Source organism: Artemia sp. Qi Xiang Cuo, chromosome 21 (assembly GCF_049724085.1).
Source record: "Artemia sp. Qi Xiang Cuo chromosome 21, ASM4972408v1, whole genome shotgun sequence".
Classification (NCBI taxonomy): domain Eukaryota; kingdom Metazoa; phylum Arthropoda; class Branchiopoda; order Anostraca; family Artemiidae; genus Artemia; species Artemia sp. Qi Xiang Cuo.
In genome coordinates, this window is record NC_142814.1 from 43,661,526 (window position 1) to 43,678,454 (window position 16,929).

Below are 16,929 nucleotides of genomic sequence, written 5' to 3' on the forward strand. Positions count from 1 at the left end.
ATCAACCAGAAGTGGTTTTACAAATCGAGGCTTTAAAATCCCCCGTTATTTCGGATGAAGAAAATTCATCTATCTCCAACGAAAATCAACTTAAAGTATCGTTCGAAGTGGTATTACAAATTCACCTACTATACTTCGTGCTTCGAGTAATTTCAACAATAGTTCTGATGGATCGATTGATTCTGCAAAAATAACCACAATCCATCAATCCCAAATTACCCCCCAAATCTATTGTTCCAGTAAAGGTGAATTGACGATAAATAAAAGTTCAAATAGGGATAAAATCCTTTTAATAGACAGTGTTTTTTATAACAGTGATAGAAATTCACAAAAATACCAGATATTTCGGTCACATATACAGTGACCGTCATCAGTGGTAAAACTAAAATAAAAACAAAAGTTTATATACTAAATCAAATAACACTACATATTGTTTGAATCTCTAATTCTTTTCAAAGCAAAGGCGGAAGCTATTCTCTTTGACCTTCTTGGATTCGGTTCATTAGCGTTCAATGATATTACATTTGGACAAAGGTCAACTACATTGGGTGAATTGAACTTTACTCTGTCAGATTTTAATAAATTATCATAGATAGAGTCCAGCCTATATTCACCTGTATCCCGATTCAAAGCAATATTCTTGAATAATATTTTCTTTATTTCAAGAATTTCACGAACATTTTGCTTTAAACCCCGATCCCTAGAAATCAAAGAGATATTCTCGAACAAAATAAAATGGTCTGGAAAATTAAAAATATGTTCTGAAAGGGCTGAAGTGAAATCTTCAGACTTAGAATCTTGCTTTAAAGCCGAAGAAATAGAATCTTTGTGTTGTAATAATCTCATTTCCAAACTCTGGTTCGTACGTCCCACATATGAGCTTCCACAAGTACATTGGATCTGATAAACCCCACTTTGTTGCCCCAATGAAGGTAGATCCTTCCCAGAATTTAGAAAACTACCCAAAGTATTATTACTCTTTAAAGCTACCCTTAGACCATTGCTTTGTAAAATTCTTTTAAGTTTTCCACTTAGCCCGGGTACATATGGTAAGGAACAAAAAACATCCTTCTCCCGAGTTGTCTCCCAGACTTCCTTAGAAATTTCTAGAAACCTTTTTCTTCTTTTTGAAAAAGTCTGGTTAATTAACCATTCTGGATACATGTTGCTTATTAGTATTTTCCTTAGAAAAGACAACTCCTCCAAAAATTTTTTTGGAGAGCAAATACTAAAGATCCAATCAGTTAAAGAAATGATCAAACAAATTTTTACTTGGCGAGCGTGACCGGAACTATAAGAAAAAAATATATTGTTATTTGTCGGTTTTCTGTAAATTTTAAAATCCAGACTATTTTGATTTTTCAAAAGAAGAACATCAAGGAATGGAAGTTTCCCATTCTCTTCCAATTCAACAGTAAACTTTAAATCCCCTTCCAAACAATTAAGATGTTCCAAAAATCCTTTTAATTCCTCCTCCCCATAATGGATTTTTTAATTCCTTAAAATCCTTAAAAGGATTTTTGGAACATCTTAATTGTTTGGGAGGGATTTAAAGTTTACCGTTGAATTGGAAGAGAATGGGAAACTTCCTTTCCTTGATGTTCTTCTTTTGAAAAATCAAAATAGTCTGGATTTTAAAATTAAAAGGATTTTATCCCTATTTGAACTTTTATTTATCGTCATGGAAAGGCAGTGTGGTCTCCGAAATTATCTAAAGGTGAATTGACAAGCATTGCAGAAACGGCTAGTGACTTCGAGCCCCATACCTGTGAAGATTACCTAAAAAAAAGACGCGGAAATCGTCAATTTTCGAAAACGGATTATTAACCTTGAATTTCTTTATGATAGTTTATCTTATCTTTACGAACGCTAGAAAAGTGATCTCTTCAAGGAAAATGAAATCAAAATGTTAAAACTCGGTTTTCAGCTAGCAATTGTTGATGCTGTACATGCATTAAAATACCCTACACCGCCCAGTGTTTCTCCTTCAGATGATGTTTCTAATCCAAATATGCATGATCTAAAGTTTTACATTTGTGTAAAAAATGTAAAACACTTCCAACATGAAAAATTCAAAACATACAATCAATCCAGTGATTGTTAGCATTCCTTGTAAGAATTTTTTAAGGTGGTTAAGATTGTTGAAGCAACTAATCCTTCTAACCTTTTTTTAAGTGAAGATGTTTTATTATTGAAATCTAGTGCTCATGACACCTCTTTAAAAATTGACAATGATGTCCAACTTACAAGCGGAAATTCTCACCCAATGCAGTCATATATTAAAAAAAAATGAGTTCTGTGATCTTAAGTGTAATCAACCTAATGTGTGCTTTAGATTTTTAGACAGTAGATGTATGTCTAGTAATTGTAAATATCTACACATTTGTAAGTTTCATGTTTTTAGCCGTTGTATAAATAATCTGTGCAAATACCCCCATGTTGATATCTGTAAACAATTTTCAAGTGGAAGATGCTTTGGCTGTGCAAAACATCATATCAAATTACCCTTTAAGAGTCGTAGTAGGTTCCAAAAAACTGGGCTACCTAGAGGCCATCTAAATTCTGCTAATCCTACTAAATATTTTTTAGACCATCGCTCACACACAAGAAAGCCCACGAGCCATCCAGTCCTTACAAATCGAGAACCTATCCAAAGGATACCCCCGTCTCCTTATCCACGTCCTTACCCCCTTCCTTCTTTTTCAAAGATAAACCCATCCACCCCTCTGGCTGCTTTCCAACATTTTCCTACCCTTCCATCTATCCTACCCCACCACCTTGCGTACCCACTCAGCGTGGACTCTTCGCACTATCCCCCTGCAAAAATAATCTTATCTCTCCTGATTCCTCCAGCTCACCCCAAACTCAACCGCTAATTAGTTACCGCTGTTTAGTCTCCGCTAGGACCTGCTCAATTAAATACAATTGTTTTTGAAAAAGATAGATTTTATCTCCCTGACCTTTGTTCTCGCTATCGAAGTTGAGCCCCGTTCACAATTAGGCTCGACACTCCGACAGGAAAGTTAATATAAAAAAGAGTAGTATAAAAACGTTACATTCTCAAGTCTCTTTAAAGTACCCAAGCGTTTGCTAAGAAACGCTGAAAGCCTTAAGTTCGAAAAACTTAATGAATTAGAAACCCTTTATAAAATATATAGATTAGATGTAATCGCTATTACTGAAGTTTAAGCTCAAAATTTGCACATGTTAAAGATGAACAATTTTTCTCAATTTATTAAACTCAGACCAGAAAACCACCCTCTGGGTAAGAAAGGTGGCGGAATTCTGTTCTTTATCCGTAATGACTTGTACCCAAGTGAAATCTCAATTCCGTGTCTTGCTCTCTTTGATGAGATTATATGGGTGTGTGTTCGACCTAAAGTCTTGCCGCGTCCTTTCAATTTATTGTCCTGTGTTGTTTTTATTACTCCCCTAATCAGAGATCCGCTGACAAAATAAATAACTACAAAAGGCAATACAACTCTTGATTTGCACTAATCTTTCGAAGTTTCACAAACCCGTTTCTACTCTGCCCCCTCTAGGGGGTATTTACCACTTCAGCCTTTTCCTATCTCCGCTGGCTAAAGTTAAACTGTCGTTTTCTATAACTAAAACCGTTTATAGACTTCTCAGTGACTCACGAGTTTTCAATTTTGACTCCTGGATGACTACTGAAATTGGTCCCCTGTGAATAAGGCAAATGAGATACACTGTATGGATTTGTTCCTCCTAAATCTACTGAGGATCAGTTATGAATCCCACTTCCCTGAGAAAAAATTAAAACGTGTTTTACAGATAAGCCTTATGTTATTGAGTCTTTTAAAAAAACTTATAAGAAAACAAAATCACTTTTTTCAAAGCAGGTCGTATTACTGAGGCTAATGGTCTAAGGAAGTTCATAAAGAAAAAATTAACAAAAGCAGCTTCTAATTATTATAATAGTAAAGTGAAAGATCTATGTTCTAACAAGCCCAAGCAATGGTACAGAAAAATTAAAGAAATATGCGGAAAAAGTCCTTCCGAAGTTGATCTTCCTCTCCCTGAACCCAAATAAGACTGCCAACGACTAAACTTGTACCTTGCTTCCATCGTGCAAATTCTCCCCCCTTTCACTGGCTCAAGTCCAACTATTCCTCCCAATACTTCCTTCCCTTTTATTTCTCCCTCTGATGTTATAAATAAAATTCTAAAGCTTAGAAAATCAAGTATTTGTCCATTGGACATCCCAGTTGACTTAATTAAAGCATTTTCAGACAAAATTGCTGACCCTTTATCAAATATTTTCAATCAAATCGCAAAATTTGGTAAATTCCCACAGTTGCTGGAAACAAGGTTTTATAACACCTGTCCCAAAAAAATGCACCAGTCTGACTTTCGCTAACATTCACCCCATTTTACTCACTTCAGTTTTTTCCAAACTTTATGAAAGTTTTTCTCTGTGACTGGCTTAGGGATATAATTTGTCCACGTACTGACACCCGGCAGTTTGGTAACTTAAGGAAAACTTCCATCACCCATTACCTTGTGCACTTAATGCTTACAGTCGTAAGTAACCTTGACAAACCAAATGTTTGGCTGAACCTTGTTTTAGTTGATTTCCAAAAAGCTTTTGACCAGGTTGACCACACAATCCTAATTCGTTCACTACTGGTTAACTTTGAACTTGATCCTCTGTTAGTAAATATTGTTGTATTGTTTCTGTCGAATAGATCTCAAGTTTTTAAATACAAAAATATTTTCTCTAACCTCCTTCCTATATGTTGTAGAATTCCTCAAGGAACCTTATTGGGACCACTTTTATTTCTAGTCATGATTAACGATATTGGCAGGGATTTTCCCCAAAGGTGGAAATACTTAAATGACTTGTCGATCCTTGCATTATGTCACAGGACTACTAAAAGTAAACCCCTCGAAATCCTTGCCCACATTTCGGATGATGCAAAGCACCCAAATGTGAAAGTAAATTGCACTAAATCAAATGTAATGGCGATAAATTTTTTGAAGCCCACTTCCGCTTTTCTTTACTCTATCCCACCAGAAATGCGTTTCAAGTAGGTTAAACTTCTGGGTATCGTAACTTCAAAAAAATCTTAAATGGGACATGTATTCTTTTAATATTGTTAAACAAGCAAACATTTCATTATGTCAAAAATTTTAAACAAATTTAATTGCCCCAAGATGCAGTCCCTCGGTGTTTATTTATCATTTATCAGGCCGCTATTAGAATATGCATGTCCGGTCTGGCATTTGCATCTTTCAAGGGAGCTTAGTGACAAAATTGAGTTGGTCCAAAAGTGTTCGCTCAGGATCATCTACAAAGAGAGCAAAATTCCATACTCCTTCCTCCTTAAACCCACAGGTATTACCGCGTTAAAAGAAAGGAGAGTACAAATTTATTTGCGTTTTGCTAAATCCGCAATATCAAATCCTCGTACTGAGGACATCTTTCCTGATTTACATGACCCCATTAGACCACGTCTCCCCCGCTTAGCTTCCTTGGCAACTCCAGCATATTCACCTATCCATACCGTTACTGAGAGGTTCCGGAAAAGTTTTATCCCCTTTATTTTGGCGCACCTAAATAATCCCTGAACTATGCTCTGTACCAAAATTAACTCCTCCCTCCCTTATTTTAGTTGTTGTGTATGTTCACAATAATCATGCCTCATTTTTTTCTCTTTATCTTTGTCACTTTTATTTTCCCTTTTGTTGATACTTATTTATGTTAAATTTCTTTTCTGACCTTTATATTTAATTTTTTCCCCTTTAATTTTATTTCTTTCTTTAATTGTAAATATTCCTTTTTAAAGCTAACTTGGCTTGATTTTAAGCTGTGTTTTTTTATTTTAATGTATTGGACCTTGAATAAAATTTCAGCAATATTTTTCTTCTTGACTGTAGTTTCCTTTTATCCCCCACCCTTCTTTTTCCATTCTTCTGTTTCCATCGCAGCCATTTTTGGAATTCTTATCAACAATTTTCATGGTTGATTGGTGTTTCTTTTCTTGTTGTATTATTTGTTTCTTCGTTTTGCTTTGTCTATTTCTTTTTGACATATGAAGCGAATTTGGCTCTATTCGAGCTTGTGATAGCCTTTGGAAAATAAATATTATCTTATCTTATGTCTTCCCAAGGCCAGAACAAAATTTGCACTTTACTGAAAAAATACAAATGAATGTGCATTGTCAGTTTAATATACATATACTGATATTTAGTAATCAAAATGTTAATATTATTTGATTTATTAAAGTTATAAAAGTAAAAACATTTATATTTTTTTTCCGTAAAGTGCAAATTTTGTTCTGGCCTTTGGGAGGCATAGGGGCTTTTGGTAAAAATCAAATCGTTTTTTCTTTATATTATGGCAGGCCAATGCGATTTAAAATATTGTAAGAAAAACAAACACCCACAAAATTTTCGTTCTTTAGAATGGCTTAGAATTTGTCACAAAAAAAAAAACAATCGTGTCTCAGACCGGTAGAATTATTTATGTCTTTGAAAACTGCATTTCTATGATTATCTAAATTGATCACTTCATTAGGATTGGTATGATTATTTGGTTTTGGTTTCCATTTATGACAAACGCCTAATAACTTGCGAAACTACGCAACAAAATGATCCAATGGAATCAAGACGCGTTCTTTCCACAAAAGCATATTGCAGTATTAGCTCTATTTCTCTTTGGTTCGTCTCTGATAAAGAGTAAATTTATTTGACTGTTGAAAATGGGTTAAAAACCGTTAAATACAGTTGAATGCCGTTGAATATCGTGAATACCGTTGAACGGTTGAATGTTTTTGGGGAAAAAGAGGGTGTCTAAGATCTAATAATGAAGAAGCAAGTACATGCCCAACGTTTGTTCTCTTTTGATGAGCGACATTTCAGATTTATATAAAAGGGAGGTTTTTCCCTAGAATACTGTTATTTGGAGGAATATGTAGGGCCAAGAGGTTGATACACATGCAGAAGGCTGCCAATTGCTCTCGTTTTACAAAAAAATTTTGAGCGCTAAATACAACATTAGGTTCATATATGTACATATACACGAATTGAGAGAGAGAAGGGATTTCCCTCTAGCTGCAATATTTACTGGCGATCCCCCCTCCAATCTCTCACTTTTAAGGGAGCCTACCTTTTCAGATGCGTTTGTCATTTTATGCAAAAGTTAATCTTTAGATAAAAATTCTTAACTCCCAAGAATTAGTTTGTTAAATATGCTACAGCTACTACTACTAACAACTCACCACAGCACTAAGCCGCCTGAGGCCAACACACCTACGCTCGCTCCTAATTATGCTAAGTGCTGCAAAATAACCTAATGCTTAATATATTTTCTACGCAATGCTTTATAAGAAAAAGTGATATGCAGACTATGAAACATGTGGCGTTGGTGCCGGTCTTCTTATTCTCTACCTCCGATTTGGAGCACAAGGTGCGGCTAAAGGAGGCCCTAGATGGTCAATTATTTTGATCAAAACCTCCCGTCAATCGATTGACTAAAGCTTGATTGACTGTCTAGAAACCTGTTTCACACTTGAGTCAAGCGTTGACGGTGATTGATAGAAAGTTTGAATGGCTCAATCATTTTGACCAAAAGCAGTGTATTAGATTAGCTTTGGTCGAGATTGAAGGCTCGATTGAAGGTTGATTGAAGCACACGTCACTGGATTAACGGAAACTTCTGATCAAAATGATTGACCGTCTATGGCCTCCTTATGGGTAAATCATCCAACTCGTATCATGTTTTTCTCCAGGAACCCAATTGTAGCTGGGTTGTCTCTAGATGAGCCTAGAGAGCCACACCCCTAACCCCGTCTTCCAAACATTGTTTGCTAGTTTTTTTGTTGTTGTACTTTTGTCATGATTTTCTTGTTTGTTTGTTTTTTTATGGACTTCGAAATTCGAATTCGGCCCTTCAAGGCTTGTGATAGTAATTTCTCGAAATAAATATCTCTCTCTCTCTCTCTCTCTCTCTCTCTCTCTCTCTCTCTCTCTCTCTCGCTATCTCTCTCTCTCTCTCTCTCTCTCTCTCTCTCTCTCTCTCTCTCTAAACAAAAAAGAATGGGTGTCTAGAAGAAATAAAAGAAATGGCATCACAGGCGTCTTATCTCCTGGATTATAAAAGTCATTGATGTCCAACCTCAATGACTACCAAATGAGTACCATTTTTTGTTAGCTAGCTGTTTGTCTGATGAACGTCACAAAACTCAACATATTAGCTGAAGTAATCAAACCACTGTATTTCATTAAGCAATTAAGCAATTTTTGAAATCCTTATTTATGAGACATTAATAGCTTCCAAAAAAATAAATTAAAAACTTTTTCCAGGTTAATAAATCCAGAATTTTAAAGGATCATAACTTTGCCCAATTTTTTTCTGATCTTATTGATTTTTCTCTTTTTTTTTACAGAAGTTGTCTTCATTTGTTTTAGTTTTCACAAGAAACCCATGAAGATTTAAAATATGAAAGTTTGGCAAGGCCAGAGATTAAAATAATTAGAAAATCCATATTAAAAATCATATAAGTTTTCCTAAGTCATATGTCAAAAATTTAGATTCATACTTTGACTTCAAATTATTTAAGCGATATATTCTTTCTTTTATACATATTATATATTAAATACCTTCAAAGGCGTATTGTTTCTTTTTCCCCCTCTTTTTTCATTCAATAAGGAACAAATTCAACATATGTCATTGTAAAGAATATAATTTCGTCTAGTCCTGAAATATTCCCTCTGGATTTATCTCCATTTTGATTCTTTATATACATAGAATTTAATATATGTGATTCAGTCCTTTCGCTCCTAAAGCTCTCTTGCCTCCATATAATCACATCAAGATCAAAGCTACGTAAAACTTTTATTTTAGATTTTCACAGTAGGGATCCATTGGGCATCCCATAGATAAGCCGATTAGGAATTATATTATCCATAAAGGAGCATATTTATGTCTTATTTGATTCCATGAATAGGAGTAGATATTTTTGCAGATCAAACACATTTATTTAATATGTCTAGAGCCATAATTTCCAACGTTTGCCGCATGCCCCAACGGTGGTGCGTGGTAATATTTTGGTGGGTCATAGGCAGTATGTTCACTCTTCGGCTGACTATACTTTAGAGCCTTAATTTTGGAAAAAAAATCATGTGAATGACGTCACATTCATATTAAGTTAAAGAGCAAAAAATATAAGGTATTGCATTGACCTCATATATTGTATAAAAGGTGTATTATTTAGAAAAAAATTTTCTTTACTATTAAATATGCCCAGAGGACGACCAAAAAAAAATTAAAAAAATACCAAGTTAATAGCCTTTTAAGCTTCCTTCAGGAGTATATACGAAAAATTTTGAACAACAAGGTTTAAATATCACGACGGGGGCATCAGCACTTTAGAAATGCCTAGGTGGGTAGGTGGGGCACGGCCCAAAATCGTTTGAGAGCCTGGTCTGGAACTGGTCTAGATCAAATATTAAAATTTGTTTTTTTTTTTTTTTAGAACAGCAAGCCGCTAGGAGCCCCGTAGCTAAGTCTAACATTAATACTCATAAATAAGGGAAGTACTTGATTTAGCTAAACAGACTAGATTTAAGGCTCTGGTGCTTCATGGACTTGACTTCTTGGTAAGAATATGGAACGATGCGTATTACAAATCCAAGCCTAGATCCTTTTGAATTCTATTTCTTACAAACCTTAAGGAATGGGATAAAGGCTGCCACTTAATATTTGGAACAGGGTTATGTGAAGTTATATACATTCAAGAATCATCCCGAAAACAATTTTACTGACCCTCATAAGTATTTAAAGCAGAGAGGCGGTTTCAGGGAGGACAGAGGGGGCACTTGCCTCGGGGGTGAAAATTATAGGGGCCCAAAATTTCAAATATATAATGTGACATCTATTATCATTTTGTAATTTTGAAATTTTACTTTTATTAAAATAAAGTCGAAGGCACAATTGGCAGTAAGTATAAGTAAATTGAATCCAGAGTTTTCATTTTCCCATATGTTTTCCCATGTACAATAAGAAAAGTCAGATCTAAATAAATAAAATTTTTGTTAACAAATGAAAATTTTCTTAAAAAATGAAAATTTCGCTAAATTTGACTTGAAAATTTTTGGAAGGCAGGAGGGGAGGACTAATCAAGATTTTTGCCGTGCTAAAGGGAGGCCACAACCGCCCCTGGTGCAGCCCCGGTTACTTAATTACTTACTTTCGGCAGGAACCAGATAAGGAACTGTCCTGCCCGGCACCAATGGACTTTGGAATTACATCCAACGACCATTTCGATCTTTCGGTTGCACCTTCACCGCCGATTTCAGCTAGTTGCTGCGCCATCTCCTAGGAAGCCTACGAAAGCCTCCCCATTGCTCAAGCTCTTCCTTGAATTTTTGATATATATTTTTCGTCTGTCCTCCCCTATGTCGTCTCCAGGATGGTACTGGCTGGCAGGTGACATATTTTGATGATAGAGGATAGCTGTTCGTCTGGCCACAGCGGCTTCTTACTTTGCTATTAGAAATTCTAGACAATCTGCTAATTCGGAGTATATAGCAAAGGCAGCGGTGATCGAACGCGTCCAAAGATTTAGCTTCTACAGCCATTAGCGGTCATGTCTCGCAGGCGTACAGAAGCACAGTTCGCACGGATGCTATATAGACTCTGACTTTGGTCTAAGTCGAGATCTGACGTCTGGCCCATAGCACCTTTTTCAGACGGGTAAAGATTCCCAAAACCCTTAATATCCGGGCAGAAATGTATCTACCAGCTCCACAATCTGGTGAAAAAATGGACCCAAGGTACTTAAATTCGTCAATGTTTTCAATTGGTTTGTCGCCCACGATGGTTTGATATGGAGCAGAATGATTAACAGCACACACATTAGTCTTGGAGCTGTTTATGGTAATATAAATACGCTTTGAAGTCTCGGAGACATGATCCATTATGTTTTGTATCAAGGCAACATCATCTGCAAAATCGAAGTCTGTCAGGGATTGAGGAAAGCCGTCTATTTGACCATTCACAACTCTCCTGTGGTTGGACAGGGCATTATTCATTATCCAGTCTATCACGTAGTTGAATAAGTGTGGGTGATAGGGGCCAACCCTGCTTGACACTAGAATCCACTGTATGCTTGGTAGTATTGTAACCCGAGATGCGAACACAGTTCTCAGCATCTATGTATCCCCTACGGTGTATGTCGGTGACGTCCTGTGGCGCTCCATCTTTAGCCATAATCCTCCATAGCTCTTCTCTGACAAAGCAATCAAAAGCAGCAATGAAACCAATGAAAGAAATGAGTAATGGTAGGTACCACCTGTTGTACTGTTGCTGGATGAGCCGGATCACGAGTATCTTCTCCGATCAGCCCCTCCCTGGTCTGAAACCTGCCTGTTGAGGACGGATTTGTTTGTCACGCACATCTTAAAATCTATTCAAGAGAACGACACAGAAGATTTTCATTGCATGGTCTATTCAATAGATGCCATAATAATTTCCAAAACCAGTCTTGTCCCCTTTTTTGTAGACTGGAACGAGGACTGATAGTTTCCGTTATTTTGGGAGAGTCTTTGTCGTCCAGACCTGTACAAATATTTCAGTTAGGTGGCATAATAGGGTTGGTAAAAGCTTTTACATTTCAGAAGGAATTCCAACCTCTCCTGTGTTCTTGTTACTCTTCACGCACTTAAGCGCTTTTGATACTTCTGCGATACTCGGTGGTTCCACATTTATATTGTAAGGCTCCCTAGAAGTACCCTAGAAAGTAAGTAGATCACATAAGGCTTTGACGGGGTTCAGTAGCTCAGAGAAGTGTTCTTGCCAGCGTTCCAATTGTTCTTCTTCGGATCGGATGATTTCTCCATACTTGTCTTTCAGCGTATCAGCTGCTTAAGGAGCTTTTCCCGTTGCTTCTATTAGCAATTCAAAATTTTTATTGCTATTATGATGCTTAGACGCATGATCGAGCTCATTTGCAACATTCGAACAGTACTGTTCTCGGTCCAGTTTGACTGATTGTTTAACTGCTTTTCGGGCTGCTTTTAAGGGTTCTTTTGCACCACTTACGACGGGACAGGTCCTTTCAACTAGGTCTATGGTGTGGTCGGAAATCCTGATTCGTTTTTTTCTGGTTGGTGTGGCCAAGAACTTCTTTGTCACGTTATGGGTAGCAGCTTTTATCTGTGCTTATTCTTTGTCAACTTCAAAAACTGATTCAGGGCTTCAAATCGGTTGCTAAGCTTAAACTCGAACTCAGCTTTGGCTTCGGGGCAATTTAACTTAGACACGTCAAAGCGGTTTGCTCTTTTCTGACGTCTTGGTTTGCTTCGGCGATGACGAACTCTACGTATAAATAGAAAGTAGTCAGACTCGTTTAAAGATCCAATATCAGCTCCTGTATATACTCTTGTATCTAAGCAGAAGCTTCTCCATCGCCTGCTCAATAGAATGTGATCAATCCGAGCTTTTGTTCTGCAGTTGTTCGAGGGCCATAAAACGAAATTCAGTTTCTTGTATTGAAAGAGAGTGTTAGTAGCACATAGATATGTTGTATCTGGCTAGCATTAGAAGCCTTTATCCATTAGATTTACTATTAGCATCTGTCGCCAACAGTATAGTGCCCAATTACTGTGGCAGCATCAGGGTCTGCTCTACCAAGTCGAGCATTTCAACAATCTCCGACGATGAAGAGCATGTCTCGCCTTGGTGTTCTGTCGATAGTCCTTTGAAGGTCGTAGTAGATAGCATCCTTGAGTGTATCTCTGCTGTCCCTCGTTTTAGCATACACGGCGATAATGGTGATATGACTTATGCGGCCTCTTAGTCTAATTATTGCGATACAAGATGAGACTGGCTCTAAGGCCTCCACACAGTTTGCAGTAGGAGCATGTAAAAAGAATCCGATTCCATGTTGGCCCGAGCCATCAGTTGGGCCTGAGTTGTAAAGCTGGAATGGAGAAGAATTGTTGATACTGAGCCTTTTGGACAGAATGTCATTCACTCGTGTTTCAGATACACGGCAAATATTGACTCTATACTCTAGGAGCTTCCGTGCGAGGAGTAGCCGCGTAGATTCCGGCTGGCAGCATCGAACATTCCACGCGCTAATATTCAGATGATTAATTGGTGGGGCGGCTTGCATACTTGTTGAACCAGACACCCCCGTGACCTGGCCCGCGTCGGTTACCGCTTTCCTTGTTTTACAAGCCAATGGACTTTCCTTGTTGTTTAAGCCAAGAGACTGTGAGTTTCCTTTATAGGGTTGTCGGACAAGGCGGTTCTAATAGTGTACTTTGTGTTTTAGTCTGACACCATTTTTAGGAGTTTTAGGAGTACAGTGCTATTTATTAGCTGTGAAAAAACGAAGCACAGGGGTAACATATATAAACGATCAGTTAGCCCATCTCGTTGCTTTAGTATAGGACATAGCTAAAATAGAAAAAAAAACCATACATTAGAAATAAGAAGGTATTTTTAAAGTCTAGGGGGGAATCGCCAAGCCCCCTGCCCTCCGCACAATTTGCGCGCCTGCCAACTTGAAAGACGTTTTAAAAACTTGGATACCTTAAAAGATTTCACCCGCTAGTTAATATTAGCTTAGCTTTGATAATACTAGGGAAACAATTAGCGTAAATATATGTTTTCTAGACCAGTTTCTGGCCATCCCGATTTTCAAATACTGCAATACATGTTTTACGTTAAAATTATGAAAAATACACATTATTCATAAGTTTTGGCCTTATTCTCCACAACTGTAGCTATCACATGGCTTGGGAGTGTATCTGGAATAACGTGACATATAACATTTTTGTAAAAAAAAAAAAAAAAAACATGATAAATAGCAGAAATTTAGGGAACGTGAGTTCATCAGGCATTAGGTCCATCTAGGGACATGGGAATCAAAACATGTCATAGTCACATAGTTTGATTTAACAAACTCTGAGCAAGGAGCTAATTAGGCTATAGTAACCGAGACTCTAAAAAGTGATTACAGTTAGTACATCAAAAGAACTGGCTTTTACGCTGAGTCCAAATACATAAGAAAACAAAAATAGTTACATAAAAAGTAAGTTCAAGGTTATCCACCAAAAAATACAAGCTTGAGAAAATTTGCCTGATTTTTTAAAATGGGGGGGGGGGTACAACCTCAAAAAGTTACCCAAGGTCTTTCAAGTTACCAAGGTGGTAACTCGTTACAACCAGTTGTTCGGTGGTTGAAGTTACCAGCTTATCAAAGCAGCCCAAGGTGGTTCAGGTGGTCAAGCTCAGTCAAATAACCAATAAAGAGAAAAATCTCAGTAAAAAAAAAAAAAACACCAAACGAGATTGCTGCCAGTGGAGAGGAAAGACGAAAAATGTAAAACAACGCGGATATTTCGCCTGTATCCAAACAAGGCGTCTTCAGCACGATAGAAACACAAGAAGAACAAGATAAAAAACCAAACTAAAACAATAAACCAATCAAACCACCACCAAAAAAAATATACAATTGGCGCAAACTGATCCACGTAGGGAAAACATGCTATTATAGAGTTACTTCAGTGAGAACAGAACTAACTGTTCTCACTGAAGTAACTATTTTGAAGTAACTGGTCTCACTGAAGTCACTCTAAACCCGTTTCCATTTCTTTGCTAACTTCCCAGCCTTACTTATTTTGTTCCTAATAAGTAATGGTACTTTACCTAAGTTAACGATACTGCAAGCTACTTGCTCTGTTTCGGGCCAACTTTAAAGTAAATATTGAGCTCCAGGTTCTCAATCTCAGAAGGATGTCTTGGAGTTACTCTAGAGCTTCTTCTTAGCTGGCAAACCATCAGTTGCAAGAGCTAGCTAAACATATAAATATAAAACTAAGTTATTTACTGACTGACTAGTTCGTCGGGGCTCCACTAGATAAATATGGACTCTCTCTCCATAGGCTTTGACTATGTTGTCCGTATTCCGACCTGCTGTAGTATCTGATCTTTCTGGACAGAGATTTAAAGACCGTTATTTTGTTTAAAGATCGAGAAAAGTAGCCATCAACTTCACTCAGTCTCTCTGGCTCTTTCCTAATTCTAATCTCACCAAAGAGAGCGAGCTCACCTGAGCTACTAAGTAAGCTTTTAAGTGACTGTCTGGCCGTCACTATCTCCACTAAAGTTATTTTTGGCAAATGGCTCCAAGTAATCTGTACGTAGGTAAACCTCCAATTTGAATTTATGGTTGTGAGCAAAGTACTTCTTCAATTGGAATAAGAGCAGATCCTTGAGAGAATTTTCGAGCTGGTTCACCAATCTCACCCCGCATAAGCTTACCAGCCTCTTCACCAGCACGCAAGCTTTGCTCGACGTTGCGTAGGTAGATCTACTGGCATTTTTAGTCGCCTCTTCAAAAGAGCACAAACAACTAAATGTGCTCTGAAGAATCAACCATTTCTGCTCGAAAATTCCCGGGACTCTGGTTTTAATATCTCGAACATAGAGATCATAATGTTTCTGAAAGGCAGGCATCCTCTGGAGGGAGAATCTAATCATGGTTTGTGTATTGTTCTAGAAAATTTTCATGGCATGAGGTATATGACCACTCTGCCCTATGTCTTCGCTAAGCCCTTCAAATATGTCATGTTAGACATATATAACTGAAAAAAATTCAAATTTTTTTACTTTCATAACTTTAATAAATTAAATAATATTAACATTTTGATTACAAAATATCAGTATATTTTATATTAGACTGACAATGTACATTCATTTGAATGATTTTCAGTTAAGTGCAAATTATGTTCTGGCCTAGGGAAGGCATATGAGTTTTGAGCCCCACTTATGTTAATTTCTGCTCGTTTTGAGTTTGAATCGGTTATTTATGGTAATTTCTGTTCGTTTTGGGTTTCATTTATTTATCGATGCTAATATGTGGTAGTTTCACGCTTCGTAGATTATTTGATTTGATTTTTGCTCATTTTTTTGTTTAATGAAGGTAATAACTTTTTTTTGAAAAACTTATTTTGGGGAAAAAGTTTTTTTTAATTAATTTCTGTTCGTTTTATGTTGACAGAGTCTTTTCAGGGAAAAAGAAAATAATACTTTAATTTCTTTGTTTTTTTAAGACCTTATAGTTTGGCCTGCTATTTCTATTCAGGAGAAAAATTTTAAGCAATTTTTTACAACATAAACCCTTTTAAAAATCTGGGCACAATAGTAGTGTTTAATTTAGTTTCTTACCTCATCTAGTTGACTTGAAATGGAAAACTTGATACCATTCGCAAAAAAGTCTGTTTGCTTTCTTTGATAGCTTGAATACACTTACGCTATTTTGATTTGGTTAAGTTTTAAGAGCAGAAATAGCCCCAAAAGTGTGAACATAATACCCTCAGTCATTTTGGGATACTGCTGAGATGCCTTGTTGGTAATTAGCATTAACACAGTGCATTTTGATTTAATCTTAAGGCAACATTTAGTTTTTAAACATAATGGGCAAATTGGATGGTGGACGTGGGAGGGGGATTAGTTGCTCTCCAATCGCTTTTGACTATTAAAAAGGGCATCAGCGACCCCTTCCATATGAAGTGCCCAGCTCTAAACAAGAATAATAATACATAGTACATTGTGCCAACATTGTTCTTACATGCCCTCAGGGCATAAATTGAAACCCTTGCCCCGAGGGTTGTAGGGGAGTGTCCTCTTCAAAAATGTATTTTCTATCTGGAAATCAACTACGCTGAAAAAAATGGCTATCTCAAAATTTTTATTCGATGTTTTTAGGGGAATGATGGGCGTTGGGGGGGGGGGGGGAGGGGGCTAGTTGCCCTCTAATCATTTTCAACCATTAAAAAGGGCACTAGTCCTTTCAATTTCCAATCGAATGAGCTTTTTAGAAGTTTCTACGACAACGCCTTCTTTAAAAACCTTATATGACCCATGGGCATAACGTCAAACCCTAGCCCTAA

The 16,929-nt window shown here is 36.9% G+C and overlaps 1 protein-coding gene across 1 annotated transcript; it reads right to left on the reverse strand.

Annotated features, from left to right (window-relative positions):
• Positions 1 to 12,668: 12,668 nt before the first annotated feature.
• LOC148939597 (protein CFDP2-like) lies at positions 12,669 to 13,142 on the reverse strand. The gene has a single exon (XM_089106922.1). It carries the CDS (start codon positions 13,140 to 13,142, stop codon positions 12,669 to 12,671), a length of 474 nt encoding a protein of 157 aa, XP_088963048.1.
• Between the last annotated feature and the right edge of the window lie 3,787 nt (positions 13,143 to 16,929).